This window comes from Dipodomys spectabilis, unplaced genomic scaffold (assembly GCF_019054845.1).
Source record: "Dipodomys spectabilis isolate Male_0828 unplaced genomic scaffold, ASM1905484v1 ptg000215l, whole genome shotgun sequence".
Classification (NCBI taxonomy): domain Eukaryota; kingdom Metazoa; phylum Chordata; class Mammalia; order Rodentia; family Heteromyidae; genus Dipodomys; species Dipodomys spectabilis.
The window spans coordinates 6,677,333-6,702,342 of NW_024870892.1; the positions used below are offsets into that span (position 1 = coordinate 6,677,333).

A 25,010-nucleotide genomic window follows, 5' to 3' on the forward strand; every position below is an offset into this window, starting at 1 on the left:
CAGGACATTCACACAAAAGGGGGCAGGCAGCCTCCTCCCACTATCACCCCAAAGCTGGGCTCAGCTCCCTCCTGCCTCACTGCCCAGGAAGGGCTGTGACACCCCCAGTACCTTGGGGGGGGCACCCCACATTAGGCCTCTCCACCCTGTACACACACGCCTTGTGGCTATAGCATCGGCTGTGGCTTTCCTGGACTGGAGCTGCTTTAGAATGGGGGAGGGTACCACCACTGTGCCCAGCACGGGCATCAGAGCCTCCATGCCCAGGGGAAGTGGGTCCTGGAAGCAGAGCCTGTGCCCACTGGGGGAGTCACTGCAGCTCAGTGTACTAAAGGTGTATGACCATGCACATGCCCACACTCAGCCCCCAGCTATACAAAGGCTGGACCTCCCAGGCACCTCCCACTGTTCCTCAAGGGAGGAAGGGACCTTAAAAGCCAAAGCTTCGGCAGGGAAACCTGCTTTAAAGTGAATGGGGTGGGGGGACCGTGCTTGCTGGTGGGACCACTTCAGAGCAGCACCACCCGCCGGGCATAGACCCTGTCCTCAGCCTCAGCTGCAGGTCCCTCTCTTCACCTGCTGTGTCCTCTTTGTTAAATAAGATTTCCCCAAAGATGGTAAGTCTGCCTGTTCAAAATGAGGTGGCTAGTCCCCTCAACCTAGCCCCAAGCCCCAACCCCTCCACCCTCCAAAGCCCCAGCCTCCAGGAGTGCCTGAGGACCAACCCCATACTTGGCACCAACAAGGATTGGGGTTCGAAGCCAGCCTGAGCAGAAAAAGACCATGAATGGCAGAGCATGAGAGCTAAGTATGCTAGCTGAGCATGCGTAGGGCCGAGTTTGAAGCCCAGTATATATTTTAAAAAAAAAAAAAGGCTCACAGCCAGCATCCTGGTGACCCCGCTGTTCTCCAGCAAGGAGTCCCCTGGAGTTCAAATAAAACCTTCACACCAAAGCTCTTCTCAAAACCCATTTTTATAACATGGAGCCCACCCTATCCAACCAATATAAAAAAGAGCCATTCTTGATTTTTTAATAAATTAAATGTGAGGAATCATTATTAAAATGCATCAAAATACAAATCCCAAATGGGAGGAGCGCTGTGACTCACAGTGTAGAGAAACATCTGAGGAGAGCAGCAGGCACTTGCGCTGTACAACATGGCAGCCGCTGAGGGCGGACCCCCGCCTCACCCAGGCCCAGCGCGGCCCGGCGCGGCCCGCCTGCCTCAGGCGCAGCACCCCGACCTGGGCAGCGCGTCGGGCTTGCTGCTGGTCAGGTCCACAGTCTGTGGCGGCCCTGCGGCCCGCTGCTGGAGAATCCGGGGCACCACCATGTCGAACACGCTCTCAAACAGGAAGTCCACATTGTAGCCGGTTTTGGCACTGGTCTCGAAGCACATCTGCTCGGCCGCTGGCACGTCCTTCTCGTCCAGCATCTTGTACTTCAGGATCTTCTTATAAAGGGCCACGGCGTCCTCCAGTCGCGCCTGCTTTGGCTGCCTGGGGGATGCACCAGGCCTGGCGCTGGCCGCCCTGGGCAGTGGCTGGTCCTTCTCCCTGCTGGCCACTGCCCTCTCCTCCGCCAGGTCCACCTTGTTCCCCACGATGGCAAACAGGCAGTCTTTGCTGGCCGTGTCGGTCAGGCCCAGGAACCGGTCCTCCAGCTCCACCAGGCTCTGGCGATGGTTCACGTCGTAGGTGAGGATGACGGCGGCCGCGCCCCGGCAGTACATGGAGCCCAGGCCGTGGAACTGCTCCCGCCCTGCAGGGAGAGGAGGAGACAGCGGTCATTTACCTCAGCCCACCCACCCGCAAGCCCACCCACCCAGCCGCCCGCGCCGATAGACTCCAACCCCGCTGCAGTAGGGAGGACAGCGACACCCTTGCTGTCTCAATCAGAAAAGGGGGCGACTCGCTGGGCCCCACATCCATAGCCTCTGTGCAGACTGGCCAGGGAGCCCACTCCACCAGAGACTGTGTGTGTGTGTGTGTGTGTGTGTGTGTGTGTGAGAGAGAGAGAGAGAGAGACAGAGACAGAGAGACAGAGACAGAGAGACAGAGAGACAGAGAGGCAGAGAGAGAACCTCTGTTTAGAGTGATCGAGATGGGAAGGAGTCTCTCCAATCAAACCCCTCAGTGTAGGGCGACAGGGCAGATGAACACCCGCTGCCCGGGTTCACTTGGGCTGCCCTCAGGCTGGCTCACTGTCTGATGAGGGAGGTGTATGGAAAGCTGGAGCCCGGGGGCCGTGCACAGGCAGCCTCTCCTCTCATGGAGCCACCCACACCGTCACCCGAGTGAGAGTGCTCACCTGCCTGCTCGCCAGTCCAGCGACCCTGCAGTGGACACCACCACAGCGCCACAGCTGCTGCCACGGGACTGGATCTCAGTGTCATAGTGACCATGCAACACGCGTCAATGAACCTTGACGCCGGTCCTCAGTGCCCCCGGCTGCCTGAGCCTGTGCCTGCATGCATTTAGACCCAGTGACTGAGCAAGGGCCACCAGCCATGCTGTGCCGAGGGACACCGTGAGCCTCTGCAGCACAGACTGCCACCGGCATGTGTCGTCCACGCAGAACGCTGTGTCCCTCATCCATCTCTCACTGCCACGGTTCTGAGCCAGACACCAAGGCTGGGCCCAGTGCTACCTCATCCGCAGTCCTGAAAGGGCCACGTCCTGACAAAGGGCACCAACCCCTAGCCAGGTGGCCCTGCCTGGTCCCAAGTAGGCTGGTGGTCTCTGGCAGAGGGGCGTGCGGAGATGCAGGCACGTCTGGGAAAGCTCTGACAGTTAGCGACCCCGGGCCCACTTTTCCAAACAAGCCCAGGAAACTCCCTCAGCAACGTGAGGCAGGCTGCAGCAGAGCCAGGCCAGAGAACAGCAGGTCTGAAGGCTGACATGGGTCCTGCCTGGGTCCAGGGGCTGCCCCCCTGCTCAGGAAGGCAAGCCGAGGGGATCTGGAGCCCTGGGACCAGTTCTTGGCCAGGTAAGCAAGCATCCGCTGCCTGTTAAGTGACACAGGACTCAGGAGCGTCATTCCCTGGCGGGCAGTCACCCTCCCAGAGCGCAAGATAATGAATGGCCAAGAACCTCTAAATCACAGGACCACACAGAGCCAGATAAGCCACGTTCAGAGAAACAAAGGTCACATGCTTTCTGTCACACGCAAAATCTAGACCTTAATGATAATAAAAATGTCATGAGTCTGAGAGGGAGACAGTTGGGGAACCTGCAGAAAGGGGGAGGGAAAAGGAAGGGGAACGGGAGGAAATGATTGAGCTACAATGTACAACGGCATGAAGACAGCAGAGTAGGACCAGTAAAAAATTAAAATCAGTAGGAGTGGGAGGATAAGGAAGAGACTAGAGGGATAAAGTGGATAAAAGTACATTTTGTGCGTATATGACAATATCACAAGGGATCCCTTCATACCATTGATAAATGCTAATAGAACAAACAATTGCCAGGCACCAGCGGCTCACGTCTGTAATCCTGGCTACTCAGACGGCTCAGAGCTGAGGATCTGAAGCTCACAGTTGAAAGCCAGCGTGGGCAAAGAACGCCATGAGACTCTCATCTCCCATTCACCAGCAAAAAGCTGGAAGTTAATGGAAACAAGGCAGCAAGGCGGGGGAGGGTTATGGTAGTGTTTTTGCTTTTGGAGTTTATTTGTTGTCTTTTTAGGGCATAAAGAGGGGCTCGGAAATGGAAGGAGAAAGGGTAAACAAATGCAGTCATGCTGTTCAGTAGACCCAGTGTGGAAAATGACCTAGGCGACTTGTGGGCAGGGACGGGAGGGGGAGCCAGGGCGAGGGAAGGAAGGGGATGCTGGGAAATGGCAGCCCCTCTCAACAGCACCTTGATAATGACAATAAAATTCTATTTTTAAAACTCAAGTGGTAGAACGCCAGCCTTGAGTGAAAAGGCCCTGCGTTCAAGCCTCAATACTTGTACCACAAAAAAAAAAGTAAATACCAAACTAAATGGACCCAAAAATATGAAACCACAAGCATTAGTTTACAAAAGAAAAGAAATGGTTCTCCACACCCTAGGACTTGCACAGGCACACGAATAACCACCCAGAGCTAGAGCTGCAGCAGCACAAAATGTGATCAGCTCCAGCAGGAATTTCACGAGAGAGTACCGGCAGGGACCAGGGCGGGGCTTCCCCTGACCCTGAAGGAATGTTCTTTCACATCTCTGTTACGTAGTTCACTGGGACAAAGGGAGAAGTGTGCTAATGCCTACGCCTAGAATAGCTTTCTGTTCCAGATAAAAATGTCTGACCGATGCGCTGGGTGTGGTAGTGCCAGCCTGTAATCTCAGCACTCTGGAAGGTGTGCTGAGAGTTCCAACTAGCCTGAGCCACACAGTGGGACCCTATGACAAAAAAAAAAAAAATTAAGTCAGATTTGTCTTTTAAAAAAGACTAAAACAAACCAAAAATAATACATTAACAGCAACTCAAAGAAGCAGGAAATGGAGACCCCAAATACCAGCCAGAGCAGCTGGCACAGCTGTTAGCTTCCATGCACACAACTCAACCAGCTAGCCCAGAAAAGAACTGACAAGGGCTGGGAAAGTAGCTCAGTGGTAGAGTGCTTGCCTAGCATGCGTGAAGCCCTGGGTTCAATTCCTCAGTGACATATATACGGAAAAAGCCAGAAGTGGCACTGTGACTCAAGTGGTAGAGCGCTAGCCTTGAGCAAAAGAAGCTCTGGGACAGTGCCCAGGCCCCTGAGTTCAAGCCCCAGGACTGGCAAAAAAAAAAAAAAAAATTGACAGGTCTGTACTCTTTGTGCTTGGAACTCTCCAATCCTGACATTGAGGTCATCTGTAATTTTAGGGTGCTCATGGGCGGTCCAGGCTGCTGCAATGTGGGCGGTGCCCAAAGCAAGACGGATGGCCACGGAACGCCGGCATGGGGCTAGTGGAACAGCCGTGACAGACGGTGAAGACGCTGCAGAGCCACAGACCTGCCATCCAATCCACAGCATTTGCATCAGACCCCTCATGTTCCAGACTCCTCGCAGGTTCCCGGGCAGGTGTGCCGTGGGCCACCCTCCGTCCCTCAGCTGGCCGCCGGCTCCTGGACGGCTGGACCTGACTGCTCGTGAGTCCAATGTGGTAGCGTGCCAGCCATCACTGCCTTCTGGTTGTTCACCTGACACCCGTGCCACAGCCCAGCTTCTGGACTCGGTGCTCCCCATGCTTGGCCCTCCCTGAGCCGCCCGGGATCCAACTCACCATGCCAAGCTCCAGGCTGGCCCAGAACCCGGGCAAAAGAAAAAAGCCTCATTTCAGTGGACACCGCCAGAGGTCAGCACAGCCGAGCGGAGTGGCCGCCCTCATGAGCTGCTGTGTGCCACTTGGGAGGGCTGAGTATGGGGACTTCAGAAGCACATGGGGATGGGATCTGTGCCGGTGCTGCCGTCAACGGAGGTGTGGGTGATTATCCCCGGTGGGGAGGGAACCAGAACCCGGACCACCATCGGGACCCGGCAAAAGTACCACACAAGGCCCACCGTGAGGGGCCTGGGGGGCAGAAGGGGAGCAGGGCAGCCCACGGGGCAGGTGCACCTGGCCTACCAAGGCCTGGCTTCAGATCCTGGAGCCCCAAACACCATCCGGCTAACCCTCCCACCGCGGTGCTGGGTGAAGTTCAGCCTGGGAACCAGATGTTCACCACAGATGGGGGCACGACGGAAACACAGCAGACCTGCAGCCTCCCCAAAACTCAGCACAAGGGACTTCCTCTCTCCCAGAGCCCCAGAGGGAGCGGCAGGCGTGGGCTGCCGGCACACAGGAGGAGTGGAGCCCAGACAGAGGGACTCAGGCTGGGCCTCCTCACTCACGCTCCGCCCCATGGGAAACAGGCCATATGGCAAGCGCCCCGGAGACGAGGAGTGCACAGAGCATCTGCTTCCAAAGTCCACACTGAGCTCCATCCTGGGGAGTGACTGCTGCCCCGGGCAGGGCCAGCTGGGTGCTCCCCTTAAGAGCTTCTGTGGGGATCGGGGCAAAAGTCACTGGCTGTCAGCATCACCGATGGCCCTGGGGTTCAGGTGTGGCTCACCTGTGGACCTGTGCCTTGGATAGAGTGCCTAGAAGTGTGTTCTAACCATGGCAGCGAGGGGCATTTTCTAAGGCACGGATCTTAGAAAGTCTGGACCCCAGGGAAGGGAAGTTGAGCCAAGGCGCCAATGAAGGGGTGGTGTGCCAGGCTGTTGCAGGGCTGGAATGCAGCTGACGGCAAAGCGCCGCCTGGTACCCTTCAGGCTCCAGCTTCTTTCCAGCATCACAGAAAAAGAATGCAATTTTAAACACAAGCAGGCAGTTCCAGGAGCACCAAAGCCGATGCATGCTGTTTCCGTTCTGCAGAAAGCAAGACTTCCGAGGAAAGGCGGACGCAGAGCCCAGGAGCACAGAGCCAAGCAGGAGCCACACGCCAGCGTGAAGGGTTGGAAATGCGGCTGCGAGCCCCTGGACTGCGGGGAATGGGAGGTGGGAGGGCGGCTTGTTCCCCGGGGCTAGGGAGGGCGGACCTGTGGGCCTTGGCTTCAGCCTGTGCCCTGCTAGCAGATGAGAGAACAAATGCCTACCGTCGTGCATAGCTGGCGAGGCTGTGGGACTTGCTGGCGGGAGCCTGGCGAGCATAGCGGAAGCCATGCTCTGAGGCCTCCAGCCCCAGCGGGCCAGACGCAAATCAAGGCTTCTTCCCCTGGTGACCGCAGGTTGTGCAGGGTCAGACAGACCATGAGTTCTTCCCAGCCACCCCTCACCCCTCCCTCCCTCCGCAGACAGGCAGGGAAGCCAGCAGTGTGCCCCTCCCCGCGCCACACAAAGCAGAAGGAAGCTGGGACGCCCCTTTGCTTGGATGACCAAACCCACACACCACCATCCCCCCCCATGCCCAAGGCAGAAACTGTGTACTTCCTGAGCACAAGCCACAGACCACAACGCACCCCGTGGCCCGGAACCTGACAGCTCCCAGCCTCCAACCTGACCCGAGGCTGCTCGTGAACCCATGACCCTCTCATCTGACTCAGCCAGCGAAAAACCATCCCCAAAGAGGCTCTGCATCTCTGAAACACAAGGCGTCTGAAGAGCCGTCCGGGGAACGAACGCCAGCGAGTTATCTGGAGACAGACACCCCTGGCTGCACCCGGGGAGGCCACTGCCCAGCTGGCAGCAGGGTGGGTAGAGGATGACACCCCACAGGGGACAGCCAGCCACGACCCAGCGCAGGGGACAGAGCCAGGGGTTTATTTTAGTTCTTTCTTTCCTTTCTTTTTTAGGTCCCAGACTGGGACTCAAACTTAGTACCTGCCGCTTTCACTCACTGGCTAGCATTCTAGCAATGGATTCACTCCTCCAACTCCAAGCAGGGGGGCTTATTTTGTAAATGACACTGTGCAAAGTGTGTGTGTTAATCTTGGCAACCAGTCACACCCTTCCCAGACCCAGTGATATTCCAAGCCTTGTGCACGCTCAGAAATTCCCACTCACACCAGGCCTGAGGATCTCAAAGGACTCAGATCCTGAAAGGAACTGGCAGACTTTCAATGGCCAAGGACATAGGACACAGACGCCCAAGCTACTGCCACAGGACACAGATGCCCAGGCCACACACACAGGACAGCAGGCGCAGAGAGAAGCCAACAGATTACAGTGCCCCCCTGGCAGACAGGGCAGGAAAAAACAGATTAGAAAAGAGCATGTCCACACTCCAGCCACTAAAGGAAATAACAGATCGCTAAACAAATTCAAAGGACAGGGACACAGAAGTCATCCGGGACACAGCTCGTGCCACAGGCCTGCAGCCCACAGCCTCAGAGACAGGACACAGCGAGGGCCAGGACCAGTGTCTACTCCAGGCCTGCCCAGCCTGGGGGGGGAGGAGGAGGAGGGAGGGAAGGGGTCTCTCTACTGCCCCTGCTGGGTCACCCGCCACCATGAAAGAAAACTGCACAAAAACTCCGCACCTGAGCAGTAGCCAGCAGCGGCCAGGCATTCATTCATAAGCATATAAAAGAGATAGATAGAAATGAATTTCTCTGCCTGCAGAAGGAAGCAAGGCTTCAAGACAAAGTAACCAATGAGCCGGGGAAGAGGAAGGAATTAGGTAAGGCTTTTAAAATAAGCTAGTTCCGGACATTCTGTAATCTTAGTTGCATGAAGTTATTGTTCGTTCTATCTTGTTCCGAGAAGACTATGGTCCCCAAGGGCAGTGCCCCACTCCAGCGTGCTGGTCCTGGGGTACACAGCTCACCATGTTAATCTCTATCCAGCCCAGTTAATTGCTCTCCAAGTACCGCTCCACCCGAAGCAATCAGGAAATAGTTAACTACAATCATCCATACCCAACCTGTTTTAAAAAAACAAACAAACAAACAAACACCGGGCACCAGGCACCGGGCACCAGACACGCCTATAATCCTAACTACTCCGGAGGCTGAGATCTGAGGATTAAGGTTCAAAGCCAGCCCTGGCAGGCAAGCCTGTGAGACTCTTATCTCCAATAAACCACCAGAAAACTGGAAGTGGCGCTGTAGCTAAGGTGACAGAGATCTAGCCTTGAGCTGAAAAGCTCAGGGACAGCGCCCAGGCCCAGAGTTCAAGCCCCACGACCAATAATAACAACAACAACAACAAAAACACACAAACTTTTTTTTACTTTTTGAAATATAGGATTCCAAACTATTTCTAACTCATGGAATAGCACTCCACAGGGGAGAGACAGAGTATTCCAGAAAAAATGATCCCTCTTCACATTGAAAGTCTTGTGTTTTCATTCTCATCCTTGAGGGTGATTTCCACTGTACACGTAGGAAACAAACCATGTGAACCACTCAAATGATAAAGTGCACAACTTGATCCCACGGGGGAGGGAGGGGGAAGGTTCCTCCCCCAAGACCTCCCCCCCATCCCCATCTGCTCCCCCAGGGGCTCTCCACAGAAGGACCCCGCCCCAGGGTCTTCTCACCCCCCACCTCCACTTGTTACACAATAATGATTCAGCTTAATTCTCAAATTAGTGCAATCTTTTCAGGCATGAATCTACTTACAAAATGCAACAATAAAACCAAATAACTCAAAGAGATGTTTTTCAACAGCCTACTATTAAGAGAAAGGAGGTAAATCGCAAGAAATACACTTACATAACTGACTTAGCTTTCAAAACAAAAACACCTCACAGCCCAGTGTGGTAAGCCAATACCCTTTCACTTCAATATGTACTGTTTGTCCGGTGATAATTTCCAAATGAGATTGCCAAATAAAAGTCACTGTTTTGCTAAAGTCTCTACTTACTAAAACAGCAAACAGATTTCCATTTTAAACAAGTGTTGACTTGTTCCAAAGTCAGGACTGACCTACAAATTCACTATAAAACCTGGGCACCTTCCTTCTATAATTTTATAAAATTCAGAAGTTTTACATAAAGCGTAGTATCATTTTCATAAGCTAAATGTGATCAACTGAATTTGTACACATTACTCAGTTAGGAGTGATTTACAATGCAAAAGCTTGAGATGTCGTCTAGGAAAGCGTTGGTGTGGTAAGGCCCCCACTACCACTGACACCTTCACTGGACAGGTGAGGAGAGCTTTTTCTTTTCCTTCTCTGTAACACAAAGTCTGCTGAAAAATACATGGCAGGGAACAAGTGTTCTCATGCCAATTCTGTCCTAGAGAAGGCGGAACACTCACAGGAAATGGGACTGTGCAGCTGTTTCTGGTATCTGTCTCTTGCTTAATGGACTGGACATGTTCTAACCTCGAAAGGCACGTCAGCCACCCACAGATATCAGTAAGTGTGTGCATGCCGTCTGGGCCAGATGGGGCGTGTGTATCTGAAATTCTACCACTCAGAGGCTGAGGCAGGAGGATCATCAGTTTGAGGTCAGCCTAGGCCACACAGCATGGCCCTGTAGAGAATGTATTCGGAAGCATGGGAGGACAGACGCTAGTAGGGGGGAGAAGAGGAAGGGGAAAGGGGAACTATCTGCACATACCTAGATGTAACTGCTAACTTGACAACGCAGAAGCCTGTCAGTCACTCATAACTGGGTATTGTGTAAGAATTCAGTCTGTCACATTTGGCTATAACAATGCTCTGCCTTATATAAAAGAAGTTAAACTTTTGAATTATTATATAAACTTATAAATAAATTCACCAGAACAGAACATGGGTGCCTAGGCTGGGGCTGGGACAGGAAGCGAGCGTTGAGGACAGCAGGGTTTCTATCTGCGATGGCCACACAAGATGAATGTTAATGTGTGTGCCTCACACATGGCACCAGGGGCTCACGCCTGTAATCTTAGCTGTTTGGGAAGCTGTGATCTGAGGATCACAGTTCAAAGCCAGCCTGGGCAGAAAAGTCTGTGAAATTCTTTTTTTGTTTGTTTGTTTTGGGTCTGGTTGTGGGGCCTGAACTCTGGGCCTGGGCGCTGTCCCTCAGCTCTTCACCTCAAGGCTAGCACTCTACCACTTGAGCCACAGTGCCACTTCCGGCTTTTTTCTTATGTGGTGCTGAGGAATCGAACCCAGGGCCTCAGGCATGCAAGGCAAGCACTCTACCACTGAGCCACCTTCCCAGCCTCATCTGTGAAATTCTTAAATCCAATAAGCTACCAAAAAGCTGGAAGTGGAGCTGGGGCTCAAATGGTAGAATGCTAACCTTGAGCATAAAAGTTCAGGGAAAGTGTCCAGACCCTGAGTTCAAGCCCTAGGACCGGCGCACACACCAAATCACCATGTAGGAATCCAACACCTCATACAAACGAGAGGAGCACAGTGGGGTGAGCTTCCCCCTGCCCACCCTGCTCTCAGCAGCAGCCATCCTCCTCAGGGCTGGGTCCAGCCCCAGCCGGTCTCTGTCACCCGCCATGGGAATTATGTGGTGACCTGAGAAAACTGTAGCCTCTCACCAGACTTGGCCGGCCTGGATTCTACAAATGCTGCACACAGCCCTCACTTGGAGACCAGGAGGCTCTGAGCAGCTTTGGCTCCACTAGGAGCCACTCCACTCCCTCTACTGATGAGCAGCCAGGTGGAAGAGCAGCCAGGGCGGGGGCTGCACCATGGCTGGCCAGAACTCATCAGATGTGGAATTCGTTAGGTTTGGTATATGCTTTGCAATCTCGGAAGAAAATATGCATGGCTGCATAAACAGGGTGTCCGGGCTGATACCTAGGATACCGCCCAGAACGCTAACAGCCCCGTGCCACGAAGGCGACTGGGGCTTGGCTCCTTGGCACAACATCTTGGTTGTGAAGTGCTGCTGCTCTCCAGCAAGCCGGATGTGCACCAACGAGCTGCAGCCACACTCGGAGTGCGTGAGCTCCATCCGTCCTGAGCACCAGACTCCCAGCCACAGTGCTCCGGCTACCTCAGCCCTGAATTAACCAGATCCCATCTGCATCACCAGGAACTCGCCTGGGAGTGTGAGTGCCAGGCAGGGTGTCAACACACACACACACACACACACACACACACACACACACACACACATTCGTTTCATTCACAAATCTTATGACCTATGGCAGAAACCCAAAAGCGTCTGCCGTCCGTGGTCTATAGAGGTCCAAGGTGAGGCCAGGGCTCAAGCCAGCGGTGTGATGGTAACAACTGCCAAGCAAGAAGGGTGATAGAAAGCCGGGCGCCAGTGGCTCATGCCAGTCATCTTGGCTCCTCGGGAGGCTGAGATCTGAGGATCCTGGTTCAAAGCCAGCCCAGGCAGGAAAGGCTGTGAGACTCTTATCTCCAATAAACCACCAGAAAACCGGAAATGGAGCTGTGGCTCTAAGTGGTAGAGCACTAGCCTTGAGTAAAAAGAGGTCAGGAACAGCACCCAGGCCCCAAGTTCAAACCCCACGACTTGTCAGAACACTGCCCCTCCCCCAGCTTTCTTGAGGCCTCATTGAAAACTAAAAGTTGTGCATATTCAGGTGTACATATGCTGGTGCACGTGTGTCCTTGTGAAACGACCCTGGTATCAAACAAACGGCTGCCTCTCCCCTCAGTGACTCTCACCAGTGCTCTCATAGTAAATTCCAGGCACGTAAACAGTGTACTGATGCCAGTCACCAAGACATGCACCAGAACCTTCCAGCCTGCCTGCCTGCAACCTGTTACCTGGCATCAATAATATCTCCCTGGTCCCATGACCCCGCCCACCCTGGCCAGGGGTCCACCATCCCTGACCCCACCCACCCAGCAGGGTCGTCCATGGCCCCGCCCACCTGGACAGGGATCAACTGTTTCTACTGGAGCAGCTTCCTTAGATCCCACGTGCATGAGGTCGCACAGGCGTGCCTTCCTGCGCTTAGTGTTCTTAACGTCCTGAAGTTCCACACACACGTTGTCACAAATAACATGATTCTCTTCTTGTGACTGGCCTCAGACCCCCACCCTCCTCTCAGGCCTGGTCTGCCATAGTGCAGCTCACTGACTGAGACGAGGTCTTGAGAGCTCTTTGTGCAGATGCTGTGGAGCCAGGATCCGCCGGTGCCTGCTTCCCCAGTGGCTGGGGTTACAGATACGAGCCACAGAAACAGCCCTTTTCTTGCTGGAGTCCTGGTGAGCCCCCAGATCTCACCTGAGCGTGGGGATCACAGCAGCTGGTGGCGCCCAACTGGTCCCGGCCCACCTGGGTGTCCACAGGCCGCATGCTCTGAACTCTGGGCTCCTTCTCCAGGGTGGAGTGTGTGAGGCAGCCACCCGTGTGAGCGGGGCTGCAGGCCTCTGCCCCCGCCAGATCAGACCCCTCCACTCCACTCACTGAGCTGGGCTACTCTGCAGCCGAGGTGAGCTCTAGGCGAGGACGGGTGCTAGGAGCCCATCCAGGGCACGGCAGAAGCTAGCACTGTGGATGAGGGTCTGGTCCAGCTGAGGCCCGGCCCCTCTGGGGTCATTTCCAAGGGGGAGGGGCGGAGGGGGGGCGATGGTAGCTTTCCAGGACTGGGGCCTGACACTGGATGGCATGCATGTGTGGTAGGCAGGGGCCAGGACCGCCCCCCCCCATCCTGCTCACTACACGAGGACATCACTTCCAGGAAGGACACAGTGACCAGTGGCCAGCGGTCAGCCCCCAGGGCGGCCTGCCCAGGCTCTCAGCTCCCCTCTGCCACAATCTGCTTTGTGCCACTCCCCCAGGCCAGCCGGGCTCCCCGCCAGCCCTGGGAGGATTAAAGGAGAAAAGCACGCAGACACTGGGAAGAGCTCCTGTGGCAGTGCTCAGCCTCTTGCGCTGAAAGTCACGGAACCCAGATGAACCGTGGATGGATGTGAAACGGAAGGAGAGTCTGGTGCCGTGACCACCTTGGGACCTGGCACAGAACGGACTTTATCTTTATGACAAGGGACAGAACGAACCTTTAGGGAACACAGAGCCTCCTCCGACTCATTCATCCTGACCAGTGAGGACAACAGGAACAACTGTTCTGGAAGCTTCCAGAAACGGGGGCCTTGATGCTGGTCAGCCAGGCTGGGACTATGGTGCATGACTTTCGTCCCCTGCCCCCAGTCCCTCTGTAAGCACAGGTCGTTCTTGTCTGTGCCCTGTTCTTCCCCCACCACGCGTGTGTCGTGCGATAATAGGAAACAGGAAATAGGAATAGGAAAGCTTAAGCCATGAAATGCAAAAATAAAAGTCGTTTATTAGCCAGCCTGGCTGGAATGTCTCAGTCTTTTGATCCACGTTTTTGTTTGTTTGTTTTTGAATTCTGAACAATACAAAGCAGAACAGATAACACCAGAATTCATCTGTGGACATGGTGTGGCAGAAACAGCATTGCTGAAAGAGCAGTACTGCATATTCGCTCATTTAAGTCCACTCATGCCATGAGTTCTTTTAAGAAAAAGCCCCTCCTTGGAGATACCTTTAGAGTTTTAACACAATTCCAACAATTACAAAGTCACTAAACACTGGGCCAAAAAAAAATGTAACAAGTGCATCCCTAGAAAATAAAAATTTTAAAAAACAGCAGGACACTGGTGGCTCACGCCTGTCATCCTAGCGACGCAGGAGGCTGAGATCTGAGGATCGCAGTTCAAAGCCAGTTGGGGCAGAAAAGTCCCCATGAGACTCTTATCTACAATTAACCACTAAAAACTGGAAGTGGCACTGTGATTCAAAGTGGTAAAGCACTATCCTTGAGCAGAGTTCCAGGGACAGTGCCAGGTCCTGAGTTCAAACTCCACAACAGAGCCCCTTCCTCCCCCCAAAAAGCAAACACAATGTAAAATCCCACTAATACATGGGATTTTATTTCTGTATTTATTTTGGCAGTGCGAGGGATTGAACTCACCTGCCAGCAAGAGCTCTACCACCTGAGCCACGCCTCCAGTCTTCCTGCTTTGTGTTTCAGGGGCTATTAACATGTCTCCACTGTCTGTGGGTCAAACTGGTTGTCACTGGGCCCTACCTGATCCCAAGCAGCAGAGGAGTTCTCCACCAGCAGGCTTGATTCCTCAGTGCACACAACGGCTGCCACTGCTCCCACAAGCCCTCCCTCTCTTCCCATCCCCAATCCTTGACCTCTGTACTCATCCCAGAAGGCTCCTCCGGCAGACCCTGGTCCTTGTGACATGCTGGCTGGGGTAGTAACAGTCCAGCACCTCGGGCTCAGAGGTGATGGTTTACTCAGCAAAGGCTCAGTTTACACTTGCTTGTCCCGCTTCCTTGTCGGAGTGTTGTTTGGGAAATCTGCCAAAGGGGACACACTGCCCTCCAACCATGCTGAGACAGGTGCAACAGTCAAACCCCCACCCCATTTTTTGGGGGGGGAAGCAGAATTGAAGTGTGAACTCAAGGTTTCACACTTGGGAGATAAGTGCTCTACCACTTGAGCCACACCCACAGTACTGTGTGTATTTTTCAGTTGGACCTCCTCCATGTGCCCCCTGAGAGAGGCAGCTTGGACCAAGTCCCTTCTACCAGCATCTCCTTCCTAGCTGGGACCACAGGCATGCATCACTACACCCAGTTTACTGCCTGAGATGGGGTCTTGGATACATTCTGGCTTGGGACGGCCTCAGACCACAAGCCTCCTGCATTCTACCTCCCAAGAAGCTGGGATTACAGGTTTGGGCTGCAGGATATGGCAGCATCTTTTTGTAAGCGAGGAAAGGACAAGGACACGTGGCTACAAGGTCAGAGACCCCAGTAACTCTGTGACTCTGGGAGGTTTTATGGCATGGGGAGACGAAGAAAGCGACCAAGAGGAAAAAACCACTCATCCCACATCACACACAGGAGCTGCCCTCCAGCACGAGCTCAGGTCAGGGGGTCGGTGAGAAAAGATTCCTTTAGCCACCCAGCTCTAAGGATAGAGGGAAGGGGAAGAAGACAGGAAACACAGAAGGTTCTCTAAGCCAGAGAAGGCGAAAGAAAGAAAACCTGCTGGCAGGGGACCCACTTGAGGCTACGGAAGGAATCTGGGGTTACCCAAGAACTTGGGGACCCAGCAAACCCTGGCCCCGCCAGGCAGGGAGTCATGGGGAAGCGGGAGGCATGGAGACATCACATGGACAAGGTCCTAAGTCCCCTGTGGGGAAGACAAACCCTGAGGGAAGCTTGGTGGAACCCCACACCCAGGACACGCAGATCCATGATCAGTGGAACCCCACATCCCCTAGACACATGGACCCCATGCCCCAGAGGTGCAGACCCCATCATCAGTGGGCTGCCATGGCAGCTACTGCACAGGTCTGGGCGTGGGTCTCTCACAGCGGTCCCCAATTGTCCCCTCCTAAGCCACAGAGAGCAGCAAAGCCCCACCAAGCATGCCCTGAGGCTCTGCTCCTGGAGGCCCGGACTAGCGGCTACGACCGGCCCATTCCCACTGCCTGCATTTTTCACCTACGACACGCCCAAGAGAGGCAGCTGAAAGGAGCAAAGATCTCGGAAAAGACCTCTCCTCACTGTGGCCCAGGGTGGAGGGCAGAGCTGGGGAAAAGTGAGGACCTTGGAGTTTCACCCCAGCAACGCGGTTTCCAGGAGAGAACACAGAATCCAGCACAGCACTGTTGAGCACCTCTACTTTTGAGGTAGGGTCCTGATACCTGGGCCCAGGCCGGTGCAGAACCCCCATCCTTCTGCCCCTGGCTCTGTGGCTGGGATTACAGGCAGGCTCGCCAGGTCTGGCTACTAATCCCATTTAACATGGAAAATTCATTCCTGTATTGGGCAGGCTGGTGCACCCAGGAAAGCAGCCTGGGATTTCTGGACCAGACCTTTAGATGTGTCACTTAGTAGAACGCAGACACAAAACTCCGAACTGCAAGGTTGTAAAAGTACAAACACACACATCATCACTGTAAAGGCATGGAAGTTTCCTGTTCCTTCGCTTGCTTGAGGTATCTTACCCTTTGCCATTTATTCTGTAGCTAAACTGAAAATGGACTAAGATCTTTACGTTATGGTTTTGGAAAAGCATAAACACTACACACACACCAATAATTCACTGCCTATCTTTACAATGTCTGTACATGGGCTGGGAAGGTGGCTCAGTGGTAGAGCGCATGCCTTGCATGCCTGAGGCCCTGGGTTCGATTCCTCAGCACCACATAAGCTAAAAGAAAAAAGCCGGAAGTGGCCCTGTGGCTCAAGTGGTAGAGCGCTAGCCTTGAGGTGAAGAGCTGAGGGACAGCGCCCAGGCCCAGAGTTCAGGCCCCACAACCGGACCAAATAAATAAATAAATAAATGTCTGTACATACATGCAGCCTGGCTCCAGGCATGCAATCCCAGCCACTTAGGAGGCTGACATGGGAGGATCCTGGGATGAAGCCCGTGCAGACAGGAAAGTCCAAGTCTGTGACACTCCTAACTACCCCGCTGTGGCCCCAGTGGTGGAGCGCTGGCCTTGAACACAGAAGCCCAGGGGCAGCGCCCAGGCCCTGAGTTCAAACCCCAGGACCTGCACCCAACACCAGAGTCCTTGCAGGAAAAGCTCCCAGGCCCTTGGTGTGTGAGTTCTGCTCAACTAAAGCTCGGCTCAACTAAAGCTCGGGACAGAAGAGAAGACGGCGGCTATCTCCCAGTGTCCCGACTACACCGAGCCGGGACGTGCAGTGCCTCAGTTTCCCCTTCCAAATAAAAACAAAGCTAACCAAGCTAACTGCGGTGGCTCAGAGACCGTCCTCCGGGGTGTTTACGCTAAAGCCACACAGAGCCGTCGGGGTTCCCGCACCGGCTGGGGCCCCGGCCCGGCCTCCCAGGCGACCCGCCCCGGCTCCCGGGCTCCCAGCTGGCCCGCAGGGGAGACGAAGGGCGCCGGGGACGGGCAGAGGTGACACCTGCCGCCCCCAAGGTCGGCCCCGAGGTCGAGGTGGGGCCCCCGGGGATCGCGGTCGGGCCCCGGGGTCGGGTCCCCGGGGCCGGAGCCCCGGGCTCACCTGCGGTGTCCCAGAGCGAGAGGTGGAGCGAGCGCCAGGCCTTCAGGTAGAAGGCGCCGCCCACCGTGCTGACCGCGTCCGGGAAGCGCCGCTCCATGTACCGCTGCAACAGCGACGTCTTGCCCACGTTCACGTCCCCGAGCAGCACGATCTTCCCGTCGGGCTTCCGCATCGCCCCGCCGGGGCCCCGACCGCGCCGACCCGGGGCCGCCGAACCCGGACACGGGCCGACCCCGCGGGCGCCTGCCGCGGGACACTGAGAAGGAAGCAGGCGTCGGGCGGGGACCCACGTGGGGTGCCCGCCCTCGGGGACGCCCGCGGGACGCCCCGCCCCCTGCCCGCCGAAGCCCCGCCTCCGCGGGCCCCGCCCCTCCTGCCAGGCCCCCGCCTGCCGATGACCCGCCCCCTGTTGGCTCCGCCCCGTCTGGCAGGCCTCGCCTGTCATTGCCACGCCCATACCATCTGGGCGCCCCGCCCCTTACCTCCAGACCCCGCCCCTCCGGGCCGCCCCGCCCCTTGTCGCCAGACCCCGCCCCTCCGGGGAGTCCCCGCTTTTCTCTGTTCCCCTACTCTCCCCGAGAAGCCCTGGGTTCAGACTCGAGTTTGGGTGCGCGACTGGGCGGAAGGTGAAAGTTCTGGAAGCGCCTTCCTGGATGCTCCCTGTGCACCGGGTCCGGGCGCCCCCAGGGAGGGGCGCCCCGCGGTCCGAGGGTGGTCTTCGGAGGGTGGGATCCTCGGGCGGGGGGGGGGGTAGCCCCGCGGCCCGGGCGGGTCCTCGGGCGGGGCGCCCCCCAGCGGGCTCTGGGGGTCCCCGCTCTCGGGGGCTCTCCTGATACCCCCGGCCTGGTGAGGGTCGCTGAGCCCAGGGCCGCGCGCGCGGTCCGGGCCGCTGGGCCCTGGCCGGCTCCTGAGCCTCAGCTCCGCCCCTGGCCCTGGGCTGATGGAGGTGAGGCCCGGGACTCTCCACGGCCCGGGGCTGCCCGAGCCGTGCCCTTCCTCCCCCCTCCCCCCCCCCCCGTCTCGGCCCCACGTGGCTAGGGTCACAGGCCGCAGAAACAGGTGTGGGCTGAGATGAAACTGAATTTTAGGGGGCAGTCACATGGGTTACATAGGTCACATTGCACAGACTCTGGGAATTCAGGAGTAGGGTCAGTTCCGAGAAGAAGGTGCTATGACTACAGGAATTGGGGGTGAGAGAAGTGCAAGGAAACTGTTGCACCTGTAGTCACACCGGGAGAACCGTTGGGCACCGGGGAAGTGGAAACTGACAGCTTCTTGGAAACAGGGACACAGGGCAGGGCCTCCATCGCCAAGCTGCCCCTGAGGCCTGAGAGCTGGGTGTGCAGCACTGGGCACTTGTGTAGAGAGCGTGGGGAGCAGCCCTAGAGCTCCACACGCAGGGAGTCCCCTTTTGTTTCCCACGAAAGGAGTCCTGAGGAACAGCCCTCCGCTGCCGCTCTGAGTCTGGGGTCCCTCAGAGAACTCACTGCTAGTTGCAAACCACTAAGTGGCTGGGGGCTGCCTGCACCCACACACAGCCTAGAATGACTTGTGTGCGTGTGGTTGATCATGCCTGCGCTCAGCACATGCTAATGTGGCTCTTCTTCTTTAAGAGGAGTCTCCCCTCCTAGGCTGAGAACTCTTAAGCCCTTCCTTTCCCGGTGAGCCTTGGGCCTCCCCTCCCCTGCCAGCCCTCCACAGGTGCAGCCACCACACGCCTTGAAGAGCTTGCTCTCTGGAACCTGAATCAACGACCTCTGCCTGGGGCCGAATCGCCCTTGCTTCTTGGCCAGCTTCCCGGTGTCCAGTGTTGGGGGGGGGGGGGCGGGGACACAAAGATGCATGGGTCTCCATGTCCTTAAACTTAAATCTCCTCACCTCTCACCTGCAGGACTGTACATTCCGTTGTTTTGGAAATATCCAAAGTGCATAGAGTTATTTACAAAGGAGCACAGCTGAGCCAGGCTGAGCTCCTGAAGAGCCTAGGATAGGATCTTGCCTGCCTCTGTGACTGGGACTAAACTGCAAAGCACTGGTGCTCGCTTGGGCCTGAAACTGTACAGAGGTAACAAAGCTGGGCCTCTCCGCCCCCCTTTGCATGGTGCCTTGGCACAAAACCAGCTTCCCAAGCTCTCTTTGCAGCCACCTTGGAGTCCAGGAAGAATAGGGCTGATAAATCTTAGGTCTCGAAGTGACCTCAACCCTCGGCCAGACAACAATGATATTCTGCAGGTAACAAGGCCCACCTGACCGGTCCTGAGCGGTACACAGCACCTGTGTCCCAGACTGCCTGATAACTACACATACATCTCAGCCCATGCCCTAATTCTTCCTCTATTTAAGCCTCAAGCTCTTACCTGTGCCCTAGGAGATAATCTGAAATGCAAGCCATACATTTTCTTCTTCAGCCCTTCGCCACTCCCTGTCTCTTATCAATGTATTGGGCTGAGTGGCCAGACTTGTTCTGTGGAACCCCAGACTGGGCCTCTGGCCTTGAACCCTAGGTCACACCTTCTCTAGCTTCCAAGGCCTATGCATTCCTTGGCTTGTGGCTGCCATCTGTGCCTGCCTGCCCTGCCACCTTCTCCATTGTGTGTGTCTCCTGTGTGTCCAGTGTTTTCTCTTACAAGGACTCTGTTCATCTGTGATGAAGGCCTGTCCTCCTGCGGGGTGACCTCTTCTCAGCATGGCCTTCACACTTGACTGGAGAGAGCCACAACCCAACACAGAGCAGTGTTAGGACCACACGCCCAATGGTTCAGTCCCCTATGCCTGAAACCAACCCCAGCAAAACAGACTCACTGAAAGCCATTTTCTCCAGAGAGAGCAAGGGCAGGGTGACACTGTCCAAAAAGAAGTGTACTCTTGACCTGACTTATGTCACTATAATCCCTCTGTACATCACCTTTATCACAACAATAAAAAGGTAAACCTTTTCTCCCCGTGCTCTGTCAGTTGTCAGCATGAAGCAAGCGATCATGCTGTAACACATAGCTGTGTGCAATGTTACCTGTCAATAACAAAGAAAAAAGGGCATAGGAACGCCCCCCCCGCCCCCCCCCCCCCCCCCCCGCCAGCTTCAAGCATAGGAAATGACTCTTCATCTGAAGGGCAGACAGCAGTATTACAGGCACAGGCTTTGATGTTTAAATGTGAGGATTTAGCCCTCTGTACTTCATTGTGGATATGATTTTTGAGAATGAAATCTTGTGTTTAGGCTATGGCCCAGCACTACTCAGCATGACCTTCCTCACTGACTTCCAGTCCTGTTTCTGTCATCTGCTAACATCCTGCTTACACAAAGGTCCATTTCTGGGCTCTCTGTCTGTCCTGTTGGCATATTTGCCCATCCCTCAACAGCCTCACACTCGTGATTATAGGGACATAATAAGCCTTGGAACAGGTAGGACATTCTCTGGCCAAGTTGCCTTGGCTGTACCTGAACTTGAGCTATCTTGGTCCATGTGACTTTTAGAACCTAGTTTACCTCATTCTACGAGACACGTTAGTGGAAACCATAGTTACATTTCAGGAAAGTGATGTCTACAGTAGTAAACTGTCGGGTTCATGAACATGGTACACCTCTCCCTTTATCTGGTAGTGTTAGAGGCTCACCTGGAACTTGTACCATTCTTTCTATCCTTTCCCCTTAAGGGAATTTCTCTCTTCCTAAAGAACGATGCTCCAGGCTTGGGCTCCTGTCTGTTCCTCTCTCCATCCCAATGGTTCCATCTGGATGCTACAAACGGCAAGCCCAGCAGGTCCTTCACGTGCCCTCCCTCTGCATGTGGTCCACTATTCTCCGACCTTTTGCACATCCATGTCCAGTGCCTCACGATACCCCCTGGGGCCATACCCACATCTTACCTTCAACACATCCTTTACATGTTCCTTCTCCACAGCCACACACTCATCCAGGACCTGCTCACACCTAGACAACTCAAGCCCACTATTTAGCCTCCTTCACTCCAAGCTCTTACCACTGTATTAATTGTCAACGTGACCTGTCAACTCCTGGTTTTCTCTGCTCCAAGGCCTGCCTTATCTCCCTGTTCCCGGCCCCCACAGGCCCAAACCTTGCCCACTGTTCTCCTATGCTCACACTTCACACCACTTTCTAAACCAGACCACCCTGCTCCCTCCCCGTCACTCCCCTGCCCAGCTCTACTTCCCCACCTCTGTCCAAAGCCATTCTGCGCATTCCCATGTTCTCCTATTCTGTCTTGTCTCTAGGATGTGGCTCCGTGAGGAGGGAACTTGGCATCCATCCCCACTGGGTCTGCACGTAGCACCCAGGAAGCGTTCCTGAAAGCTCTGCATCACGGATGGCATGAAGGGATGTCACTTCCTCACCCAGTCAGCTTCACCTGCACAGCATCCCTGCCCTCCTCAGTGTGGACTGACCAGGAGTTCCAGGAGCTCCAGCTAGGCACCCCTCCCCCAAGGGCCACCCCTTGAGGGAGCCTTCCCTTTTGAGTCCCTTCATCAGATTCCCACCACCCACTGGCCTCCCCCATCACTTGTGCGGGCTGAGGCATACCACTGTCAGATCCCCTGGGGACTGGAAGCAGGTTCCTGACCAACTCCCCCTCCCCCAGCCTCACTTGTCACCCAGCCCTTGGTTTCTTTCTCAGTGTAGTACACAGGCAAAGGTGGCCAAAGAGGCTCTCTGGGGTCTTGTTCAGCCTCCTAGGAGCCTGGCACCAAGAGGTAGGCCAGGCTCCAAGGACATGTTTGTGTGTGTGTGTGTGTGTGTGTGTGTGTGTGTGTGTGTGCGTGTGTGTGCGCGCGCGTGCGCACTGTCATGTATTGGCAGGGTTTGAACTCAGTGCACTGTACTGTTCCATAGCATTCTCATTCAAGGCTGGTGCTCTACCACTTGAGCCATAGCTTCACTTCCATCTCTCTTTTTTCTTTTTCTTTTTTGGCAGTTAGTTAGAGATAAGGAATGTCTCCTGGGCTTTCCTGCCCCAAGCTGGCTTCAAACCTTGTTCCTCAGCTAGCATGACAGGGGTGAGCTGCTGGCGCCGGCTCATGGACGGTATTCTGATGTGTGTCTTGGGGAACTGAGGACATCCACGTGATTTGCCATTTTCAGAGCAGCTTTGGGACCAAGCTTGTTTCCAGTGCCCAGCACTGTGTCTGGAAGCATGCTGCAAAAAATTGGAAGAATTTTCCAGGAGCCTGAAAAACCCCATTCAACCAGGACAATCTTTCCGTATCAGGTTTCTGTTGTTCCTCATAAAAAATGCCGTTTGCCGGGCGCCGGCGGCTCATGCTTATAACCCTAGCTACTCAGGAGGCTGAGATCTGAGGATCTTGGTTCAAAGCCAGCTCAGCCAGAATCTCCAATAAACCACCAGAAAACCAGAAGTGGTGCTGTAGCTCAAGTGGTAGAGCACTCACCTTGAGCTGAAGAGCTGAGGAATAACACCCAGGCCCACAGTTCAAGCCCCATGACCAACAAAAAATAAAAAAGTGCAAATTAAACAATTCTGGAACCACTTAAAGTGAAAGAAATATGGCATAGAGCCTGTAGGTACTTTGTAGAGCACCAATTTGCTTACAGGATTTATTTATTTATTTATTTTTACTTTGGCAGTCTAGGGTGTGGTCCAGCTGTGTCCAGCTATGGGTTGAGATCACCCCATTCTTAGCCTACCCCATAGCTAGGATTACAGGTGTGTATTGCTAGCAACCAACTTGTTTTTCTCCTTTCTTAAAAAAATAGAAAAATGCAAACAACCACTATGTACACATTCATCCAAGAAGAGCTGAAGCACTGAGTATACATCAAACGGTGACAGGGAAGAGGAATGTGGGGAAAGGGCAGAGCCCCTGTCCTCCCTGGGCTCTGGGGACAGATGCCAGACAAATAAACACCAGCAGGTCCAGTGTCCGGGTCAGCCAGGACGGTGGGAAGGCTGGGAGGCAGATGCAGGGGTTAACATCTAACGGGGATATTGATCAAGATAAAATTTCAGCGGGGTGTGATTGCTCACTCCTGTAATCCCAGCGACACAGAAGGCTGAGATCTGTGGGTCACAGTGCAAAGCCATTCCTGACGGAAAGGTCCATGAGACTCTTATCTCCAATTAACCAGCACAAAGCTGGAATAGAGGTGTGGCTCAGGAAGTAGAGCATCAGCCTTGAATGAAAAAGCCAAGCAAGAGTGTGAGGCTAAGTTCCAGCCCCAGCACCTCACAAAAACAAAAAACAACAACAGAATGGGTGGGGAGGGGAGAAGGAGGTAAAAACTAACAAAAGAAACCAAGCGAGCATAGCTGTTTCTTGATTCCTCACCCTATGACTGGAGCTAAGCCAGGCTGGTAGAATGGCCTGGCCTGGCTGGTCCTGGCATTCTCCACGTACTTTGAGATGCCTGTGTCCCTGGGAGACACGGTCAGGCTTCCAAGTGGGAACAATTGAGGATTCAGGCATTTCATTCGGTAACTTCATGATGCAGACTCTTCTAGACTACCCAAAGGGGACAAACGCCTTCTTGGGCCCCAAACGAAGCCCACGAAGCTGTAGATGGAAGGCAATCGCCCACCAGAGCCAAGATGAGCCCGGGAAATGTCTGAGGGCTGGAGCCCAGGACCCACCAGGGCTGAAGTCAGCCACGGAGCCCCACAGCCCTGTTTGCTCATTGACCTTCGATAATCCTCCAGCCTGCCACCCAAATAAGTGTACGTCTGAGATCTCCTCCCACTCCACCCCTCCTGCCTCTCCCACCCCTGCTGCCCTTACCTCCTGTTTTGTAGCTTAGGAAACAGACCCAGAGAGCTCTCTTCCTAATTGTAATTTTACTGTTATTATTAACAATAATAATATACCATGCGGCTGCAGTTTCCTGGGTCAGGCAGTGAGTACATTTCTTTTTTGTACAATGTCACCACTTCCTTTGCTTTCTCCAATTTCCCCCTCCCATCCCTGCCCACAGTTACATGGTTCATTCTCCACAAGACGTATACTGAATAGCCTTTAGCCCCTGGACCCAAGGGCCTTAGCCTCAACCTCCTTTGTAGCTGGGACTACAGAAGCATGCCGCCAAGCTCAGCCATGCATGGTGTTTGCTAATTTGTGTTTTTCTGTACTTTTGCATTTTCTACAGCAGCATACATTGAACATGCCAAACTAGAATTGAAGTCTAAATTAGATGGAAAAGTGAGACAGAAGTCAGAATCATACCAGTTTATGGACAAGGCCCCAAGAAATGCTGACTATCCACTGTGACTGCAGGTAACAGAAATGGCAGTGTTTCACACTGTTCAAGTGGTTGAGGGGAAGGAGTTGGGAGGGGGAAGGGAGAATGTGAGTGTAAATCCCTAGGTCACAGCTGTAGTGTTGTAGTAACGTGGTCGGTGGCACCTGGTTCAGCACTTTGGACAATTTGTGTGGGAGTGGGGTGAGAGGGTGCACGCATGCGTGCATGCATGTGCGTTCCCATGGGCACATGCATACACGCACATGCACTACTAGCAGGGTTTGAACTCAGAGCCTGCATAGCTTTTTCACTCAGGGCTTACACTTTACCACTTCTGGCTTTTTACTGGTTGACTAGAGGTAAGAGTCTCTCAGACTTGACTGCCCAGCATGGCTTTG

At 54.5% G+C, this 25,010-nt stretch overlaps 1 protein-coding gene across 1 annotated transcript; it reads right to left on the reverse strand.

The window, feature by feature from the left end:
- Nucleotides 1-1,018: 1,018 nt before the first annotated feature.
- Nucleotides 1,019-17,643, reverse strand: Rab20 (RAB20, member RAS oncogene family). The gene is made up of 2 exons (XM_042697167.1): nucleotides 17,406-17,643; nucleotides 1,019-1,763 (listed from the first exon to the last, which is right to left on the reverse strand). The coding sequence occupies exons 1-2, from the start codon at nucleotides 17,575-17,577 to the stop codon at nucleotides 1,228-1,230; spliced, it is 708 nt and encodes a 235-aa protein (XP_042553101.1). The 5' UTR covers nucleotides 17,578-17,643; the 3' UTR covers nucleotides 1,019-1,227.
- Nucleotides 17,644-25,010: the final 7,367 nt, after the last annotated feature.